Source organism: Apostichopus japonicus, chromosome 18, assembly GCF_037975245.1.
Source record: "Apostichopus japonicus isolate 1M-3 chromosome 18, ASM3797524v1, whole genome shotgun sequence".
NCBI classification, from domain to species: domain Eukaryota; kingdom Metazoa; phylum Echinodermata; class Holothuroidea; order Aspidochirotida; family Stichopodidae; genus Apostichopus; species Apostichopus japonicus.
This window is the reverse complement of record NC_092578.1, coordinates 15,776,103-15,796,212: the sequence shown is the minus strand read 5'-3', so window position 1 is coordinate 15,796,212 and position 20,110 is coordinate 15,776,103. Positions and strand designations below refer to the sequence as shown.

General features: G+C 37.7%; 1 protein-coding gene across 1 annotated transcript in view; it reads left to right on the top strand.

The window, feature by feature from the left end:
- LOC139959168 (uncharacterized) overlaps positions 1–18,719 on the top strand; it is a 28,260-nt gene extending 9,541 nt beyond the window's left edge. Inside the window, exons 12-28 of the mRNA XM_071956767.1 lie at positions 107–331; positions 1,061–1,285; positions 1,715–1,939; positions 2,367–2,591; positions 3,006–3,230; positions 3,659–3,883; positions 4,308–4,532; positions 4,961–5,185; positions 5,608–5,832; positions 6,262–6,486; positions 6,905–7,129; positions 7,987–8,163; positions 9,419–9,613; positions 11,287–11,400; positions 12,870–13,124; positions 14,042–14,275; positions 15,196–18,719. Of these exons, the coding sequence (XP_071812868.1) occupies positions 107–331; positions 1,061–1,285; positions 1,715–1,939; positions 2,367–2,591; positions 3,006–3,230; positions 3,659–3,883; positions 4,308–4,532; positions 4,961–5,185; positions 5,608–5,832; positions 6,262–6,486; positions 6,905–7,129; positions 7,987–8,163; positions 9,419–9,613; positions 11,287–11,400; positions 12,870–13,124; positions 14,042–14,275; positions 15,196–15,327 (3,582 nt within the window). The 3' untranslated portion in view covers positions 15,328–18,719. The remainder of the gene's footprint in view (positions 1–106; positions 332–1,060; positions 1,286–1,714; positions 1,940–2,366; positions 2,592–3,005; positions 3,231–3,658; positions 3,884–4,307; positions 4,533–4,960; positions 5,186–5,607; positions 5,833–6,261; positions 6,487–6,904; positions 7,130–7,986; positions 8,164–9,418; positions 9,614–11,286; positions 11,401–12,869; positions 13,125–14,041; positions 14,276–15,195) is intronic.
- The last annotated feature ends 1,391 nt before the right edge of the window (positions 18,720–20,110 follow it).

Sequence of the window (20,110 nt, the reverse complement as noted above, 5' to 3'; positions counted from 1 at the left end):
CTTGTTTGTCTGTGGTGTTGTAATATTTGTTACTAGAAACCATACACAAACTTTGTTTCAGATACATTTATTTTACTTCCCGTGTAAATAACTGCTTCTTTCGCAGGCTGTTTGTTGCTCAGACCATCTGCACTGTTGTCCAAATGGTTACACATGTGACGTTTCTGGAGGCACATGTAGTCAAGGAAGTGATATAATGAACTGGTTTGAAAAGACTGATGCAACCACTGTTGGAACAGTTACGTGTCCAGGAGGACAAAGTGAATGTCCAGATGGAAACACATGTTGTCTTCTTTCCAGTGGACAATATGGGTGTTGTCCTTTACCAAATGTAAGTAAAAAACATGTTTTTTAGAATTAAAGAATATTTTATTCAGTTTTGGTAAGACAATCACTGAAGGGGTAGAAAACAGTTAAGATTATGATCAGAAAATGAGATGTTTTGGAAATATTTTAGAATAAACTCTTTCCCTGTAAGATAGGAAAGTACTTCCCATACCTAAATATAACTGATTCAATAAAGTTGAATCACTGTGTAAATTTTTTAAATTCCATCTTCATCAAATTGAATGTCCAGATGGAAACACATGTTGTCTTCTTTCCAGTGGACAATATGGTTGTTGTCCTTTACCAAATGTAAGAAATACACCATGTAATTATAATTTAATAATATTTCATTCAGTTGGTATGACAATCACTGAAGGTAAAGATAACAGGTAGGATTATGATCAGCAAATGAGATGTTTTGGAAATGCTTTAAAATCAACTCTTTTCCCCTGTAAGATAGGAAAGTACTTTCCATACATAAATATAACTGATTCAATAAAGTTGATTCACTGTGTAAATTTTTTAAATTCCATCTTCTTAGTTTTGTTGTGTTAAAAATCGTTGGGATCCTAGAAAGCAGAAAGGTGTATGGAAATAATGAATGAGAATTATTGAAAACATACTGGAAACCTGTTTGCCTGTGGTGTTGTCATATTTTTTACTAGAAATCATACATAAACTTGTGCCTGATACCTATACTTACTTCCATTGTAAATAACTGCTTCTTTCGCAGGCTGTTTGCTGCTCAGACCATCTGCACTGTTGTCCAAATGGTTACACATGTGACGTTGCTGGAGGCACATGTAGTCAAGGAAGTGAGATTATGGCCTGGTTTGAAAAGACTGAAGCAACCACTGTTGGAACAGTTACATGTCCAGGAGGACAAAGTGAATGTCCAGATGGAAACACATGTTGTCTTCTTTCCAGTGGACAATATGGTTGTTGTCCTTTACCAAATGTAAGTAAAAAACATGTTTTTTAGAATTAAAGAATATTTTATTCAGTTTTGGTAAGACAATAACTGAAGGGGTAGACAACAGTTAAGATTATGATCAGAAAATGAGATGTTTTGGAAATATTTTAGAATAAACTCTTTCCCTGTAAGATAGGAAAGTACTTCCCATACCTAAATATAACTAATTCTATTAAGTTGAATCACTGTGTACAATTTTGAAATTCCATCTTCTTAGTTTTGTTGTGTAAAAAATCGTTGGGATCCTAGAAAGCAGAAAGGTGTATGGGTAGTAGCAAATGAGCTTTTTTGTAAAACATGCTGGAAACCTGTTTGCCTGTGGTACTGTCATTTTATTTTACTAGAAATCATATCCAAACTTTTGTTTCTGATACATATATTTTACTCCAGTGTAAAATACTGCTTCTTTCGTAGGCTGTTTGCTGCTCAGACCATCTGCATTGTTGTCCAAATGGTTACACATGTGATGTTTCTGGAGGCACATGTAGTCAAGGAAGTGAGATTATGGCCTGGTTTGAAAAGACTGAAGCAACCACTGTTGGAACAGTTACATGTCCAGGAGGACAAAGTGAATGTCCAGATGGAAACACATGTTGTCTTCTTTCCAGTGGACAATATGGTTGTTGTCCTTTACCAAATGTAAGAAATACACCATGTTTGTTAGAATTTAATAATATTGTAGTCAGTTTAGGTATGACAATCACTGAAGGGAAAGATAACAGGTAGGATTATGATCAGAAAATGAGATGTTTTGGAAATAGTTTAAAATCAACTCTTTTCCCCTGTAAGATAGGAAAGTACTTTCCATACATGAATATAACTGATTCAATAAAGTTGAATCACTGTGTAAATTTTTTAAATTCCATCTTCTTAGTTTTGTTGTGTTAAAAATCGTTGGGATCCTAGAAAGCAGAAAGGTGTATGGAAAATAATGAATGAGAATTATTGAAAACATGATGGAAACCTGTTTGTGTGTGGTTTTGTCATATTTTTTCTAGAAATCATACATAAACTTGTGCCTGATACCTATACTTACTTCCATTGCAAATAACTGCTTCTTTTGCAGGCTGTTTGCTGCTCAGACCATCTGCACTGTTGTCCAAATGGTTACACATGTGACGTTGCTGGAGGCACATGTAGTCAAGGAAGTGAGATTATGGCCTGGTTTGAAAAGACTGAAGCAACCACTGTTGGAACAGTTACATGTCCAGGAGGACAAAGTGAATGTCCAGATGGAAACACATGTTGTCTTCTTTCCAGTGGACAATATGGTTGTTGTCCTTTACCAAATGTAAGAAATACAACATGTTTATTAGAATTTAATACTATTTTATTCAGTTTTGGTATGACAATCACCGAAGGTAAAGATTACAGGTAGGATTATGATCAGAAAATGAAATGTTTTGGAAATGTTTTTAAATCAACTCTTTTCCCCTGTAAGATAGGAAAGAACCTACCATACATAAATGTAACTGATTCTATTAAATTGAATCACTGTCCAGAATTTTAAATTGCATCTTATTTTTGTTGTGTAAAAAATCGTTGGAATTCTAGAAAGCAGAAAGGTGTGTGAATAAAAGCAAACGAGATTTTGCGGAAACCTGTTTGCCTGTGGTGTTGTCGTTTTTGTCACTTGAAATCATATCCAAACTTTGTTTCTGAAACATATATTTATTCCACATGTAAAATATTGCTTCTTTCGTAGGCTGTTTGCTGCTCAGACCATCTGCACTGTTGTCCAAATGGTTACACATGTGACGTTGCTGGAGGCACATGTAGTCAAGGAAGTGCAATTATAAACTGGTTTGAAAAGACTGAAGCAACCACTCTTGGAACAGTTACGTGTCCAGGAGGACAAAGTGAATGTCCAGATGGAAACACATGTTGTCTTCTTTCCAGTGGACAATATGGTTGTTGTCCTTTACCAAATGTAAGTAAAAAACATGTTTTTTAGAATTAAAGAATAATTTATTCAGTTTTGGTAAGACAATCACTGAAGGGGTAGACAACAGTTAAGATTATGATCAGAAAATGAGATGTTTTGGAAATATTTTAGAATAAACTCTTTCCCTGTAAGATAGGAAAGTACTTTCCATACCTAAATATGACTAATTCTATTAAGTTGAATCACTGTGTACAATTTTGAAATTCCATCTTCTTAGTTTTGTTGTGTAAAAAATCGTTGGGATCCTAGAAAGCAGAAAGGTGTATGGGTAGTAGCAAATGAGCTTTTTTGAAAACATACTGGAAACCTGTTTGCCTGTGGTACTGTCATTTTATTTTACTAGAAATCATATCCAAACTTTTGTTTCTGATACATATATTTTACTCCAGTGTAAATAACTGCTTCTTTCGTAGGCTGTTTGCTGCTCAGACCATCTGCACTGTTGTCCAAATGGTTACACATGTGATGTTTCTGGAGGCACATGTAGTCAAGGAAGTGAGACTATGGCCTGGTTTGAAAAGACTGAAGCAACCACTGTTGGAACAGTTACATGTCCAGGAGGACAAAGTGAATGTCCAGATGGAAACACATGTTGTCTTCTTTCCAGTGGACAATATGGTTGTTGTCCTTTACCAAATGTAAGAAATACACCATGTTTGTTAGAACTTAATAGTATTGTAGTCAGTTTAGGTATGACAATCACTGAAGGGAAAGATAACAGGTAGGATTATGATCAGAAAATGAGATGTTTTGGAAACAGTTTAAAATCAACTCTTTTCCCCTGTAAGATAGGAAAGTACTTTCCATACATAAATATAACTGATTCAATAACGTTGAATCACTATGTAAATTTTTTAAATTCCATCTTCTTAGTTTTGTTGTGTTAAAAATCGTTGGGATCCTAGGAACAGAAAGGTGTATGGAAAATAATGAATGAGAATTATTGAAAACACTGGAAACCTGTTTGTGTGTGGTTTCGTCATATTTTTTCTAGAAATCATACATAAACTTGTGCCTGATACCTATACTTACTTCCATTGTAAATAACTGCTTCTTTCACAGGCTGTTTGCTGCTCAGACCATCTGCATTGTTGTCCAAATGGTTACACATGTGATGTTTCTCAAGGAACATGTAGTCAAGGAAGTGAGATTATAGCCTGGTTTGAAAAGACTGAAGCAACCACTGTTGGAACAGTTACATGTCCAGGAGGACAAAGTGAATGTCCAGATGGAAACACATGTTGTCTTCTTTCCAGTGGACAATATGGTTGTTGTCCTTTACCAAATGTAAGTAAAAAACCATGTTTTTTAGAATTTAATAATATTTTAGTCAGTTTTGGTATGACAATCACTGAAGGTAAAGATAACAGGTAGGTTTATGATCAGAAAATGAGATCTTTTGGAAATAGTTTCGAATAAACTCTTTTACCTGTAGGATAAGAAAGTACTTCCCATACCTAACTACAACTGATTCTATAAACTTGAATCACTGTTTATAATTATTAAATTCCATCTTCTTATTTTCATAGTGTAAAAAATTGTTGGGATCTTAGAAAGCAGAAAGGTGTATGGGTAATAACAAATGAGATTTTTTGAAAACATACTGGCATCCTGTTTGTCTGTGGTGTTGTAATATTTGTCACTTGAAATCTTATCCAAACTTTGTTTCTGACACATATATTTATTCCACACGTAAAATATTGCTTCTTTCGTAGGCTGTTTGCTGCTCAGACCATCTGCATTGTTGTCCAAATGGTTACACATGTGATGTTTCTGGAGGCACATGTAGTCAAGGAAGTGAGATTATGGCCTGGTTTGAAAAGACTGAAGCAACCACTCTTGGAACAGTTACATGTCCAGGAGGACAAAGTGAATGTCCAGATGGAAACACATGTTGTCTTCTTTCCAGTGGACAATATGGTTGTTGTCCTTTACCAAATGTAAGAAATATACCATGTTAATTATAATTTAAAAATATTTTAGTCAGTTTTGGTATGAAAATCACTGAAGGTAAAGATAACAGGTATGATTATGATCAGAAAATGAGATGTTTTGGAAATGTTTAAAAATAACTCTTTTCCCGTGTAAGATAGGAAATAACCTACCATAAATAAATGTAACTGATTCTTTAAAATTGAAACACTGTCTAGAATTTTGAATTGCATCTTATTTTTGTAATGAAAAATATCATTGGGATTCTAGCAAGCAGAAAGGTGTATGGGTAATAGCAAATGAGATTTTTGAGAACATACTGGCAACTGTTTGCCTGTGGTGTTGTCATTTTTCGCACTTGATTTTATATCCAAACTTTGTTTCTGATACATATATTTAACTCCAGTGTAAATAACTGCTTATTTCGTAGGCTGTTTGCTGCTCAGACCATCTGCATTGTTGTCCAAATGGTTACACATGTGACGTTTCTGGAGGCACATGTAGTCAAGGAAGTGAGATTATGGCCTGGTTTGAAAAGACTGAAGCAACCACTCTTGGAACAGTTACATGTCCAGGAGGACAAAGTGAATGTCCAGATGGAAACACATGTTGTCTTCTTTCCAGTGGACAATATGGGTGTTGTCCTTTACCAAATGTAAGGGAAAAAAACCATATTTTTTAGAATTTATTTATATTTTATTTAGTTTTGGTATGACAATCACTGAAGGGAAAGATAACAGGTAGGATTATGATCAGAAAATGGGATGTTTTGGAAATATTTTAGAATAAACTTTTCTTCCTGTAAGATAAGAAAGTACTTCCTTTACCTAAATATAACTGGTTCTTTTAAGTTGAATCACTGTGTAAATTTGTTAAATTCCATCTACTTAGTTTTGTTGTGTACTAAATCATTGGGATCCTAGAAAGCGGAAAAGTGTATGGTAATAGCAAGTAAGATTTTTTGAAAACACACTGGAAACCTGTTTGTTTGTGGTGTTGTCAATTTTTTTACTAGAAATCATATCCAAACTTGGTTTCAGATACATATATTTTACTCCAGTGTAAATAACTGCTTATTTTGCAGGCTGTTTGCTGCTCAGACCATCTGCATTGTTGTCCAAATGGTTACACATGTGATGTTTCTCAAGGAACATGTAGTCAAGGAAGTGAGATTATGGCCTGGTTTGAAAAGACTGAAGCAACCACTGTTGGAACAGTTACATGTCCAGGAGGACAAAGTGAATGTCCAGATGGAAACACATGTTGTCTTCTTTCCAGTGGACAATATGGTTGTTGTCCTTTACCAAATGTAAGTAAAAAACATGTTTTTTAGAATTAAAGAATATTTTATTCAGTTTTGGTATGACAATCACTGAAGGTAAAGATAACAGGTAGGATTATGATCAGAAAATGAGATGTTTTGGAAATAGTTTTGAATAAACTCTTTTCCCTGTAGGATAAGAAAGTACTTCCTATACCTATATGCAACTGATTCTATAAACTTGAATCACTGTTTAAAATTCCATCTTCTTAGTTTTGTTGTGTAAAATATCGTTGGGATCTTAGAAAGCAGAAAGGTGTATGGATAATAGCAAATGAGATTTTTGAAAACATACTGGCAACTTGTTTGTCTGTGGTGTTGTAATATTTGTTACTAGAAATCATATCCAAACTTTATTTCAGATACATATATTTTACTCCAGTGTAAATAACTGCTTCTTTTGCAGGCTGTTTGCTGCTCAGACCATCTGCACTGTTGTCCAAATGGTTACACATGTGATGTTTCTGGAGGCACATGTAGTCAAGGAAGTGAGATTATGTCCTGGTTTGAAAAGACTGAAGCAACCACTGTTGGAACAGTTACATGTCCAGGAGGACAAAGTGAATGTCCAGATGGAAACACATGTTGTCTTCTTTCCAGTGGACAATATGGTTGTTGTCCTGTACCTAATGTAAGTTGAATCATTGTGTCTAAACTTTTTAAATTGCATCATCTTAGTTTTGTTGCGTTAAGGAATGGTCGTTCTTTAGAAGATGGAAGGTGTATTAATAATAGCAAATGATATTTTTTGCAAACATGTCTTAAATTTAACATATTTATGCTAATATATATAATATCTGCTGGACAGGGATGTTGTTTGTCTTGGGTTTTTTTCTGGTCAGCATTCCGTCTGCTTCAATTATCAGTCTTACATGGGCTGCTCTTAAGGTGTAACGGATGCCTGTCTTTGTATAAAAAAAAAATTATACTTATATGTGTAATAGGTGGTTTGAGATCAGAAGAAGTGAAATATTTGAAAGTCATGAAAACCAATAAGCTCTGTAGTACGTTACCATGGAGACGTTTCTCCATGCATCAGAGATTTGCTTCATGAAGTGTAGGGAGTCCACAGTTTTTAACTTAGGTCAAAGGGAAACCGAGGCCAAACCGTGTGAACTAAGTAAGGGATTGTTTGCCAATTTGTGGTTGAGAAATGTCATTTGAGGTCACCAGAGGTCAAAGTGGAAAAAAAAAAACCTTTAAAACGCCCCATCTCAACAATGGTCACTTTTGCCTATGCATCGTAGCTTTAGTAAACTGACGGTAGGTGTCAAAATATTTCTATGACATAATTTGTTATTATCTTAGAGGAAATCTTAATTGTAAAGATTCCAAATTTGAGTTATAAAGTGTTGAATTGGAAGCCACGCGACACGTAAGTCGTAATCGGATAGGCCCTTGCGGGTTACTCCCACCTTTCGTGGTCGCTCGAGCGTCGTAAATAAAAAACGACCGCCGATTTACGATGAATAATATTTTGTAATTCAGGCTGTTTGCTGCGAAGATGGTAGCCACTGCTGTCCCTCTGGTTATCGGTGTAACGCACAAGCACAGACGTGTAGCAGAGGCAAACACTTCATGGCGTGGATCAAGAAGGAACCGTCTAAAACAGTACAGCGCCATCCAGAGATATCTTCCGAAATGATAACATGTCCAGACAATAAGGTAGAAAATGTCACTTTAATTTATGCCCCCAACAAGCTTTTAGGGCAAGGGGGAGGGGAGGGTTTCAATCACAGACGTTCTGGACTGCGGTAACACAGGGAGTCTACTAGATGGCCTTTGCTTTGGCAGTAGGTTGTAATAAAAGATATTTCACAGTGTATAAACAAATGTCTTGCAAAGTCTCATTCATTAATAGGAGTTATTATAGTGATAGTAAGAGCTGATTTGCTAGCTCAAAAATTGGTCAAAAGGAACCCTTTTATTCATACATGTAATATTTTTTCACATAGGAAGACTGTTCTTTATAATATTGAAAATGTTGGTATGAAATTTTTTTATATACTCGATCCTTTACAATTAAGTCCTTTCGAATGAATTAATTGGTTGATGCCCACAAAGGAGTGCTACAAATAAAGAGTTGGAACTCATCTGACCTTTTATTTTCCTTCTGCTTCTCACTTAATTCTTGGACAAATTAAATTTCACTCGCTTTACAAAAAGTGGTGTTGAATTTTGAGCGAATTGTATGGCAAGGAATCGCAAAGCCAATTGGCTTTTTGCTTTAGATATAGGGCTTGGCTGAAGATCAATTACTTAAAGGTCTGCTGTATAGGCCCAACTATAGCACGCTTTCATGGAAAAGTTTCTTGAGATTACGTAATTGGCCTGCATTGGTTGTAAAATGACCTCTTTTCACCAATTAGTCTGCAACGCCTGTCACATATTTTTTCTTGTATGAGGGTCTTTGTGTGAACGCTGTACAATTAACTACACTGTAGACATGAACATATTTCCACACAGTGTTTACACAAAGAGCCTAATGGTGTTAAGAAGCTATGCAGTCTTATCGTACAGCCTGAGGTCGATTTACGACCGTGGCAGGTCGATGACGTAATCACAAAACTTTCCTAGCTATAGCGTGCTATAACTGGAGCCGATAAAGCAGACCTTTAATCCTTTTTGCAAAATTTGAAGATTTAATGTAAACTAATTTCCGTGTAACGGACAAATTATTTTTGCGATAAACTCATTTAATCGGCAATGAACCCGAGAGCAGAATTTCACCATTTGATGATGACGGATGGAGGATCAAGTTTTGATTGTTTTATATCTAAAATGTGTGGAATAATGAAATCCTGTGTATTTTTAGCAGGATCGGGATACTTTATTGTATTTTGGGGGTTTTTTTTCCCCGAAGATTTTGTAATTTTTTTTAATTGCGAGGGATAAACTAACTTGTATCTTTTTTACATAGACAATCTGTCCTCCAGGCTGCACGTGCTGTCCTTTCAAGGATGAGTTTAGCTGCTGTCCGACCAGCCATGCCAGCTGCTGTCCAGATCAAGCGCATTGCTGCCCCGAAAATTTTGAGTGCATCGATAATTCCACCCGGTGTCGAGCCAAGTCCGACAAGAGGATCCAAGAGGCTCTAAAGAAAATCCCAGGAAAGGTGAGAGAGAGAGATTGTCAGCTGCTGAAATTTGGGGGGTGGGGGAGAGTTTGGGGTGGGGAGGTGGGGGCGAGATGGGGAGGTGGGGGAGAGATTGGGGAGAGGTGGGGGGAGAGATGGGGAATTGTCAGAATCGCTTAAGGCAAAGTGGTTACGCTTGCAGTCAAAGTCCTTTTTCACCATCGGTTAGGTGGAGGTGCGGTTAAGGGGTTATAGTGTGATCTGCCAGGCACACGATCGTTAGGTTCCTCTTTGACATATCTTTCTCTGGAATCATAGATTATCTTGACTTTATACCAAATTTGCTGCTTTGCACTGTTGTTGAGTGGAGTTCATCCATGCTCAATCACATGGATTGGGTCTCAAATGAGTGCTTTTGTTGGCGTCCTTATCCTTGTGAAAAACTTAACTTAAAACTCAAATAAGCAGTTTTAAATTCTTTAAAAATGTCACAACAGAGGTGTATCACCTTTAAAGGCATTGAAGAAACCGCGTGCCGCCCTCTGAAAAAGTTAACTTTCCCTTGCTTGCTAGTGAAGTTTTTCTCTTGTCGCTGCAAAATGCAGACGTTAATGAAACGTGATACCTTGTTATCTTTTATCTGGACCTGAGATGTCCATCGGCTGCTTATGCACATGTGCTGTGGGTATTGACCGCAGCCTGTATGCATTGACTGTACACAAGTGCCTAATTACCTATGGTAGCAAGCTGTGTGTGTATTTTCTGGGATCGATGGTGGTGTCTAACACTTCTGTTACACCTCATTCGAAACTAGGTCAGATTACCGGCATCAGACGTTTCTTTGTGCGCGAGTCTTCACTCCCTGTAAGAAAGACAAATACTTAGCTTAAGACCTACCACACTTTAGTATGGGATATTAATAGTCTAGCTCTCTGCATATGACCTAACACACTTCAGTATGGGATATTATTACCCTAGCTCTCTGCATATGCCATTCAAGGCTGTAGTTGTGTTGCATTTCAGTGGCAGATCCAGGATTTCTGTGAAAAAGAGGCTTGGAAGACAAATAAAGGCAGGCTATACCGAAATTACCACCAAAACACAGGTGGATAAGAAAATATAGCTAAATTAGAAGAAATACAGGTGTGTGAAGCACGCTACAAGTTTCCACAGTGTACATTGTTTGGAGGAAATCATGTTTTGCAGCTAATTTTCAGTGCCAACCAAAGTGCAGAAGAGGGAGCCCCCCCCTTGCCCCTCTCTCCCTAATTGGATCTGATTTAATTTTTTTTTCTCACCATCATTAACAATCAAACACAAACTATAATTACAGTCGGCTGTGTAATGTCTTTATACAGTAGCAGCTGCTTAAAGCCTCGAGAAAGCCTGTCACAGTTTAAGACAAAACCACTGAGCTTGAGTCCTATCACATTTTCATAGTAGATACAAGTAGCCTAGCCTTCCTCACATATTACAGACAGGGGCTGATGTTATTGTTGTCATAACACACTTGAAGATATTAATTCCATACTTAAACTTTTAAGCTGAGAAGATATAACATCATTGAGTTTTTACAGACCGTTGCTGTAAGTAAATTCCATTGCTTCAGGTGTAGTGAAGTATATGATACAGTAATACACCCAGCTGCTTTTTAAACATGTGTATCTTTTAAAAGTACTTTTCACCACTATATTTTATTCCCTTCATTACAGAAGAAGCACGATGCTCTGAAGTTGGTTCAGTGCAAAGACGGTAGTTCATGTCCAGCTGATAGCACATGCTGTATGCAAAGTAACGGCGCATTCGCATGCTGTCCTCTACCTCAGGTGAGTACAGCCTAAATACGCTTGATTCATACTGCCATTCCATACTTTATCGTTTATTAAATTTGTCACACTAATTTTTCATACTTACATCATTTGGTGGCACTTACTTTAGTATTTGAACTCTAACTTAAACAGTTGTTTTTCAATTTATACTGTCATTTTAAACTTCATACTTAACATGAACTATGTATGCTGTTCCTATCATTTCCCATGCCATCTCTATCCTCACTCTGCATGAAGTAGTTGGATATTCTCAATTCCACTCTACTCCCATCCACCTCACCTACCCCCCCCCTTCCCCCCGCTTCCTTTCCTTTTCCTACTCTCCCATCCACCTCCCTCGAAATTATGATGAAAAGGAATCTGGCCTGGATATTTGCTTTTTTTGCTTCAGTTGACTATATTAAAGGTTGCATTCTAGCAAGTACATTAAAACCTGTATCATCCAATAACATGCTACAGATAATCCACAAAACTGCACAAGGAAATTAGATAGTAAATTAGTATAGAAGATACCTCTTAATTCAGTACTTCAAACTTCATCAACACAGACAGACTCTTTTGTGTGAAGTACTTTTATCCTGACTGCAAATCTCGTACCTAGACCCTCCTCTGAAAGATGGAAACTACCTCACTTTATTCAGTCAACAAACTCACATGCTATCAAGTCTCCTCCTCCTCCTCCTCCTCCTCCTCCTCCTCCTCCTCCTCCTCCTCCTCCTCCTCCTCCTCCTCCTCCTCCTCCTCCTCCTCCTCCTCCTCCTCCTCCTCCTCCTCCTCCTCTTCCTCCTCCTCCTCCTCCTCCTCCTCCTCCTCCTCCTCCTCCTCCTCCTCCTCCTCCTCCTCCACCGTCTCCGTCGTCTCCTCCTCCTCCTCCTTCTCCTCTTCTTGCTCCTTTATCGTTCTGTTGGTTTTACATTAGAGTAGACTACTCACATGCTTGTTTAACATCCTCACCTTTGACCTGTAATGATAACTCCCAAGCATCATGATGCAAAGCTGGTTCAGTTTGCTGCATAACTTCTTTAATATCATCTTTATGTATGCTAGAAAAGAAGATAATTGAACATTCACTACGTTGCATGTACGTGTCATAGCAAATAATTATTAGCATCGATTCGTCTATCGCTTAGAATGTACAAAGAATGAGGTTATTCTAAGCAATCACAACCATCTCTTTTAAACACGAGTCCATTTGTGGTCCCAGCAATGGGGTCAGGTAGGTGGAGGCACAGGCAGAAATTTTCAGTCCAACCCCGATTCAAAAAATGTTTGGTAAATTGGATTTGTGTTCACTTACAAGGATGATCAACAGATTTGGAATTCAACTTTGTGGCATTTCCTTTTCCCCTCCCCCTCCCCCCTCCCCTTAACAGCCCTCAGTCGACAGTGAACCAGATTCATTCCAAGTGTAAAACAAAACTTGTGAATCTGAAAGATATATCTGTGGTAAATCTGTCATCTTGCAGGCCACATGTTGTCCAGACAAGATTCACTGCTGTCCACACGGCTTTAAGTGCTACGATCAAAGTTCCACCTGCCTCAGCGGAAACCTGACAAAAATTCCATCTGTCGCCAAAATACCTACGCTCAATCATCATCATCATCATCCGAGTACTCTAGCATTGAACAAAACTTGCAGAGACGGTAAAAGCTCCTGCCCGGAAGCGTTCACTTGCTGCGAAGAAAAATCGGGGAGCTTCGGTTGTTGTCCTTTGAAAGACGTGAGGAACTGCCTTCTTCCACGATTTCTGTTTCATGATGAAGTGCATTACGTTGGTCTCTGTTACATCTGCCACTAATAACTGATTGATAAATAGGCCTACTGACTTTGTTTATCATGCATGTTACTTTTAATTTAAATTCCGGAAAGAAAGGGCATTTTTTTTTGTTTTTTCCCATTCTGACCGAGCAAGACATCTATATCTTGGAGGTTTCATAATTTTTGAAAATTTATGACAGATGTTATTGAGGTTCTTGTGTTAGGAAATTCATCTATTCTTTCCTGATACATTTTAGAATGTTGCTAAAACATTAACACACTAACAGTATCATGCAAACGATTTCAAAAGGTGGGAGGGGAGGGGGTGGCATGGTCACCCCCTCCCCTCCTTTCCCCCCACTGCACAATAACCATTTTTCTGTGTCATCCATGTTATCACATATTTCGTACCAATGCAGAACTAACTTTCTCATTACTAATATATTTTTGTCGCATAATAACTTTTTGGTTCCTGCAAGTGCACAGTTAGTTGTGGCAGTTGTTGAAGTAGTTTTGGCAATTTGCTTCTGATTGCAAGATTGTAAAAGAATTTTTTTTTTTTTTTTCAGTGAAAGGGGGGGGGTGGGGAGGGGGGAGGTGAAGATTGGAAAGAAGGCAATGAAAGGTGAATTAGATATTAAAGTATGTCTTAAGGTAGATTTTTAGTCTGGACATGTCCTAGTTCAAGAAGGGGAACAAATGCTTTTATTGCTACAGAATATTCCGATTCTGGAGATGTTTCCTTTTAAGACTTGCTCAATCCCTGGAAAGCTCCTTTAAGGCAGACTTTGTTGACGAGGTCAATCCTTCCGCCCAGGTGTGAAATGTTAATGTTAATCCAATGACATGTTTGTACCTCTCTATTGCGTTCCTACCCAGGCTGTTTGCTGTAAAGACCACCAACATTGCTGCCCCAGCGGTTACAAGTGCGACGTAGTACACGCGACGTGCCAGAAGGGATCCAGCAACGTGACGTGGTCCAAGAAGTTACCATCCCTGCCCAGCAAGAAAAGCGAGGATATTACATGCCCAGATATGTACCAATCCTGCCCTACCAATACCACTTGTTGTAGGATAACAGATGACCTGTATGGGTGCTGTCCTCACGCCAACGTAAGTGCTTAATCCCACCCCCCCCTCCCCCCTCATATCGCATGCCAGGTATTCAGTGCACCTATATAGCTACAGCATGTACTGATACTCATCCCACTAATATACCACCACTTAAACTTTATATATACTGGATATCTTTCAGATTGACCCCTTCTTTTTTTGGGGGGGAGGGGTGGGTGTGGGTGTGGGAGGGTGGAGGACTGGAGGTCATACTGTTTGTATTTCCTCTCTTATTTTCTTTGTAATTTGTCCTGTTGCAGGACTGTTAAGGACTTTTTATGATCCTTAAAGGAGTGTTCTCATGCCACACTTATAAGGGTATCCAGCGTACTCTCCTCTCCGCAAACGTGACAACTGGTCTGTTCTTTAAACTATACATGCTCCGTACTTTGTCTTGCTGTCATGACGAGAGCGATAACTGAATGAAAATGAAATGAGCGGGTAACAACACAGTCTCATCAAGGGCGTTCTCCAGTTTGTCTGTGAACCTAACAATCCCACCCCGATATAGAACCAATTGATATTAAATTGCAGTGCCTTTATGGGCCCTGGCCACATGTTTTATTGTGTATGTGCCAAACCCAGCCTGCTTATTACCAAATGTGGGAATAACACAGTGCCTCTATGTGTGCTGTGCATTGAAAAGGTTTATGTCTGTACCAATCCCACCACACCCCTGATCAAACTTAATTTTGAAAGGTCTTAAAGTCAGTCATTACGAATCAAGCTCACTTTAGAAGTCCTTGTAAAACCACACTTTGACGCGTACCACAACCCAAATTGCAGTAGAAACTGTGTTTTTCTGGCTTCGAAATTGGTAAAAATATCAATTTCAGAAAATTGTAAAAAGAAAAACATTCTGCCAGATCTGGACTCCCATAATGCCTTTCACCGTTCCTTTCGATTGTATTCTCTCTCAGGCCGTATGCTGCGATGATGGGAAACACTGCTGTCCCAATGGATTCACCTGTGACACCTCGACCGGTTCTTGTAAGAACGAAGAGGAAAACATTCCCGTCTCCAAGAAGTTTCCAAGCAAGAAATTGAAATAATTATTACATTTTTTTTTTTTGAGGGGACAACAAAATATTAGTTTAAACATGGTTTTCTACAATTTGGATTTATTCAACAAATCGCTGACATTTTTTTTCTTCTTTTTCCCACATTATTTTTACATTGATATTTTGTATTGGCAAATAGTGTAATCAGATTAATTTACTCGGTACATTTGAAGTTTATATTTTACTTTTGAACTACGTAACGGTTAACCGTGCAATAAGGATTTTGCCTTTCATGGTTGCGAGTTGGATTGCAATTCGACTAAGCACCTTTGTAATGTATTGTACAGAGGTTTCCTCAAACGGACTTCAAGGAATCTTGTTGTTATCAACTGGACTGTGTGACTTATAAAAAAAATTAAAAAATTTAAAAAAAAAAAAAAATTAGAAATATCCATACTTTTGCATCTTCTTAATCAGTTATTACCTCAGAAACATTGCCAAAGGCTAAACAATGAACTTAGCCTCCAATCTTTCAGAAGCCGGTCATCACGGTCCCGACCGTTCGAGGAAAAATGCGTGACATCCAGAAATGTCATGTCAGTCCAGTCACCTGCAAATTTGCACCAGAATGGCGGAAAGTTATGCACATACTTTTGATATGATGCAATGACAACCATACAATGATACAAAAGAAATAGCTTCATTTAAAGCAGAAAAAATCAAAAATAGTAGAATTCTCAGCATGTGTTGATTAAACAGGGTCTTTGAAGCATAGGATGATAAAACCTTTTGTGTTTATAGAATAGTATTCAAAGTGACTTCACAGAGTTAGACGGTCTTAATTCATGAATGAATCGAAAACGTGTATTTCTTTACAGAGTGTGTGGAAAGATTGTATCACCAAAGTTTCTTAATCTCTCAAATCAGTTTTATTACTTAACCTTTTTCCACTTCTCGCAACCCCTCTGCAAACGGAAAACTTTTTGCTCCTTCTCTGCGGATGAAGGTTAAGTCCAGGGACTCCCCTATTTCCGGAAATTTGTTGTTTTACGCCCATAGCTTCGCACCCTCCGGAGTCCCAATGTCACACCCACCCTAGGGGGTGCGCAAACATCCCAGGTTAAGAAACACTGCCCTCAATATCAACACATGTGCTTTTAATAGAGTAGAAAATAGAAAAACATATATATTAGTAGTTTAAAAAACCATTATTTTGTATATGTTGTTTGTATTGCTGCATCATCGGAAACTATTGTATGTATATAAGAAACTGGACATCAACGAAGGCCCTTTGATCCCCAGGATAAATTCCATATGAAAATTCATATGACTTTGTGATATAATAGATGTTTCTCTCTGATCCAATCAGACGAAATTCAAGAATAACTGAAATGAAATTCTATTTGAAAATATGAATCGAGGAATGGGGAATAAATACTAAAAACATCAAAAGAAGTGGTTTCCGTGAAAAATGTCACCTTCGAAGTTTCACTTTTTCTTCTCTTTGGAGGAGACCCATTCGAATATAGAAAGTATCTAAAATTTGATAAAATCTGTCTTTTTTTGTGTATTTTGATTCCTTATTGTAATTACCAAGCATGATAAGCATCTGGAAACTACCAGAGGTACTATTAAATAGTGTTCTGAGGTACATCAGATACATACAAAGTGTGTAGAAATCTGTCAGTTTTTAAGTATGTGTAAACATAAAAACTTAGGTCCAACCTTAGTCTCATGCCACTAAAGGGTAACAAATGTAATTTTGTGGGAAGGGTGGGGGGGTGGGGCATGGATCACAATTGTACATGAGCTATGAAATAGCATATTAAATTCAGGAACTTCGGTAGTAAAACCCCCCGTCTTTGAACGGGAATGAATAGAGGTGCAATATATGAGTCATTTTGTCGTATTCCCCTTTCAAAGGGACTTGTGATACTCGATGAAACAATGTCATGATAGCAAGGTTATAGTCTCAATGTACTAAAAGGAGCACAGGGTTGTGAATGGATCGTTGTATGTTTTTTTTTTTCTGCCAGGTCTCTCAAATTTTGGATGACTTTACTTCAAAAGTATCTTTCATTTTGAAGATGTGGTAGCTAACATTGGTTGGTGGGGATGGACATATTAGCAGTTACCACCAGTAACCACTGGAGATAGATTCCACAATCGTAATTGAATCAACCACGACAATCTTTGTAAACTTGATAACTTACTGACGATATAAAACATTAACAACACAGTGTATCTGGAAAAAGTGCATAAGAGTTCCTTCAATCTGTCGATAAGTTTTTTGCACACCATGGTAATTTTTCCTTGGGGTTATTTCAGTGGTAGACATAAGTTTAAGAATCGTCTGATAAAAAGTGGCAATCAACAGCATCTGGTGATTCTTTGACCCTCTGATCATTCTAAGAGGGGTTTATATTTTATGTTTGGATAATGGAATTTCCAAGTGGCATTCTTCACATGTTAGGCTTTGCTTTTATGAGTGCTGTAAACCTTTATCAGGCATGAGCTTTTTCCGCGAATTCGCGGAATATCCGTGATTTCTTTTCTACCTGGGGGACAAAAAAGTATTATCCTAACACACTGTAGTATACGCAAACTGGAGCCTGTACCGCAATTTTTGCAAAGTTCTGTGATTAGTTTTTACCCCAGGCTCATCCCTGCTTTATATACTTAAGTGTCTGAACACGCTGTCGGAGTTAGACCGATTGTAGAAAAGAAGGTAATTGTTGAATGACAGTAACCAGTTGCATCGCGATCAGTCAGAAACTTCCACCAAACATTGACTTTACTACATAAATGAGTCCATATATGTATACATACTATGAAGTACTTTTATATGTTGTTACATCCCCCCCCCTTTTGTTTATTATTTATTCATTTTTTGATGTTGCAACTAATATCCTGTCATAACACAATTTGATTAGCTTGATTATCCAAGATTCTATTTTGAAATATGACAAATGCAAAATAATACAAAATGTGTTGACTAGGTGAAAACCTTTCAGTAGTGTGTAACAAGATTTTCATAATCGAATGGTATTAATCCGTACTGCCACATGTAATTGATGAAGCGGGGGGGGGGGGGGGGGTGCCGGGTAAGGAGAGGGACAGGGAGGTCTAAATAATTAAAATAAATTAAAATCTTGAAATCTTAAAATCTTAAAATTTTGAATTTAATTTACTCTTTCAATTAGATCTGCATTTTACATCGAAATAAGGAGAAGACAGCTGTGTTGTTGTTGGTATTAATTTTACATCCAGAATTTGATCTTAAGTTTTTCGGTAGGTAATAATAAAGACTAAATAATTAAGTAGGAGAATCTTATCAAAATTTGAAGGCAGGTTCCATTCAAAGAAATGTACGCGTGAAATTTTGCTTTGTAAAAGTTCAAACGTGATGTGTTTTTTGTGCGAATAAATCAAATGAAATATTATCGCTTTTTCTTTTACTTATTTTTTGTTGTCGATGATAATCGTAACCTATGCATTCATGATGGCGTATGTGTGTGTTTGTGTGTGTGCGTTTGTGACGCCCAGCTTGTAAACATGATATCATGATATCTCAATACTGGAAGCTTAGGCCCACCTCTAATTTAGTGCGTAAAAGTACCATATTGAGTTAAAGAAGCCTATTGTGTTTAGTCAAAGGTCATTTGGAGTCATCAGAGGTCAAATCGTGAAACCCTTGTAAACATGTACACCCTCACTATACATTATGTCAGATTCATGAAAACTGCTTGTTACATCATCGAAACCACAATGCATTTTTGCATTCTGGCTATCTTTGTTTATTTGATAGTGGTGACTTAATGCCCTAATGACAATCTTACAAATCAATGAGAAAGCCAAGCGACATTTTTTGTATGCAAACATGAATGAAAACTGTGCAAACAATGTTCTTGTACTTTATAAAATATTAGGTCCATCCACATCTCAAGTCTGAAGTTCATTGAAGCTCAAAATAAAACCAAACTGTTAGCAAACTGCGTATCCACTAAAGAGCCTGTGTAGGAGAATGTGTAAAAGTAAGAGGGCCTGAAGTTTCGATCCTAGCAGGACCTACGTGAAGCTTTACACTTCGAAGTACTTGCTGTTACAAGGGTTTCAGAATTCGACCACTGATGACCTCTAATGACCTTTGAACTCTGTAAAATTCAACGGTTCTTTTACTAAGTTGGATCCACACATCAAGTATGAAGTTCATCATTCATTGAAGTTATGCAGTATGTGAGTTTTCAAGACCTCTGGTGACCTCATACGACCTTTGACCTCAATGAAAAATTCGGTTTCTTGTTCTTGATCCAAAAAGCAAACAAGCTTTGCTTTAGAAATCAAGTTTACACAGTTTTGAGACTCACCTCTAAGACATCTGACCGCGATGAAAAGCAACAGTTCATTTACTCTCGAAGGTGGAGTTATTGAGTTGGCAAGGTTTTCAGACCATGACCTCCAATGACATTTGACTACCACAGATGATGATAGGGTTTCTTCTACTCACTAAGATGCATTCACATACTAAGTATGGAATTCAACCGCAATGGTACTTAATTTAGAGATTTTACAGCTGCAGTGGCGGCGCCAAGGGGGGGGGGGCTTGGGGGCTTTAGCCCCCCCCCCACTGAAGTAGTCAGCCCCCCATTAGCCCCCCCAACTGAAATAGGCCAAAAAAAAAAAAACCTCATTGCAACAATATAGCCTACCCAAATTTTGTCAGCCATAACGCAGTGCTACAATGGTCAATGGAAATTTTGATGAATTTTCCACATGGTAATAGTCAGTGACTCAGTTGTGGTGCAGGAAGCCTTGTTTTGGTGACTGATAAAAA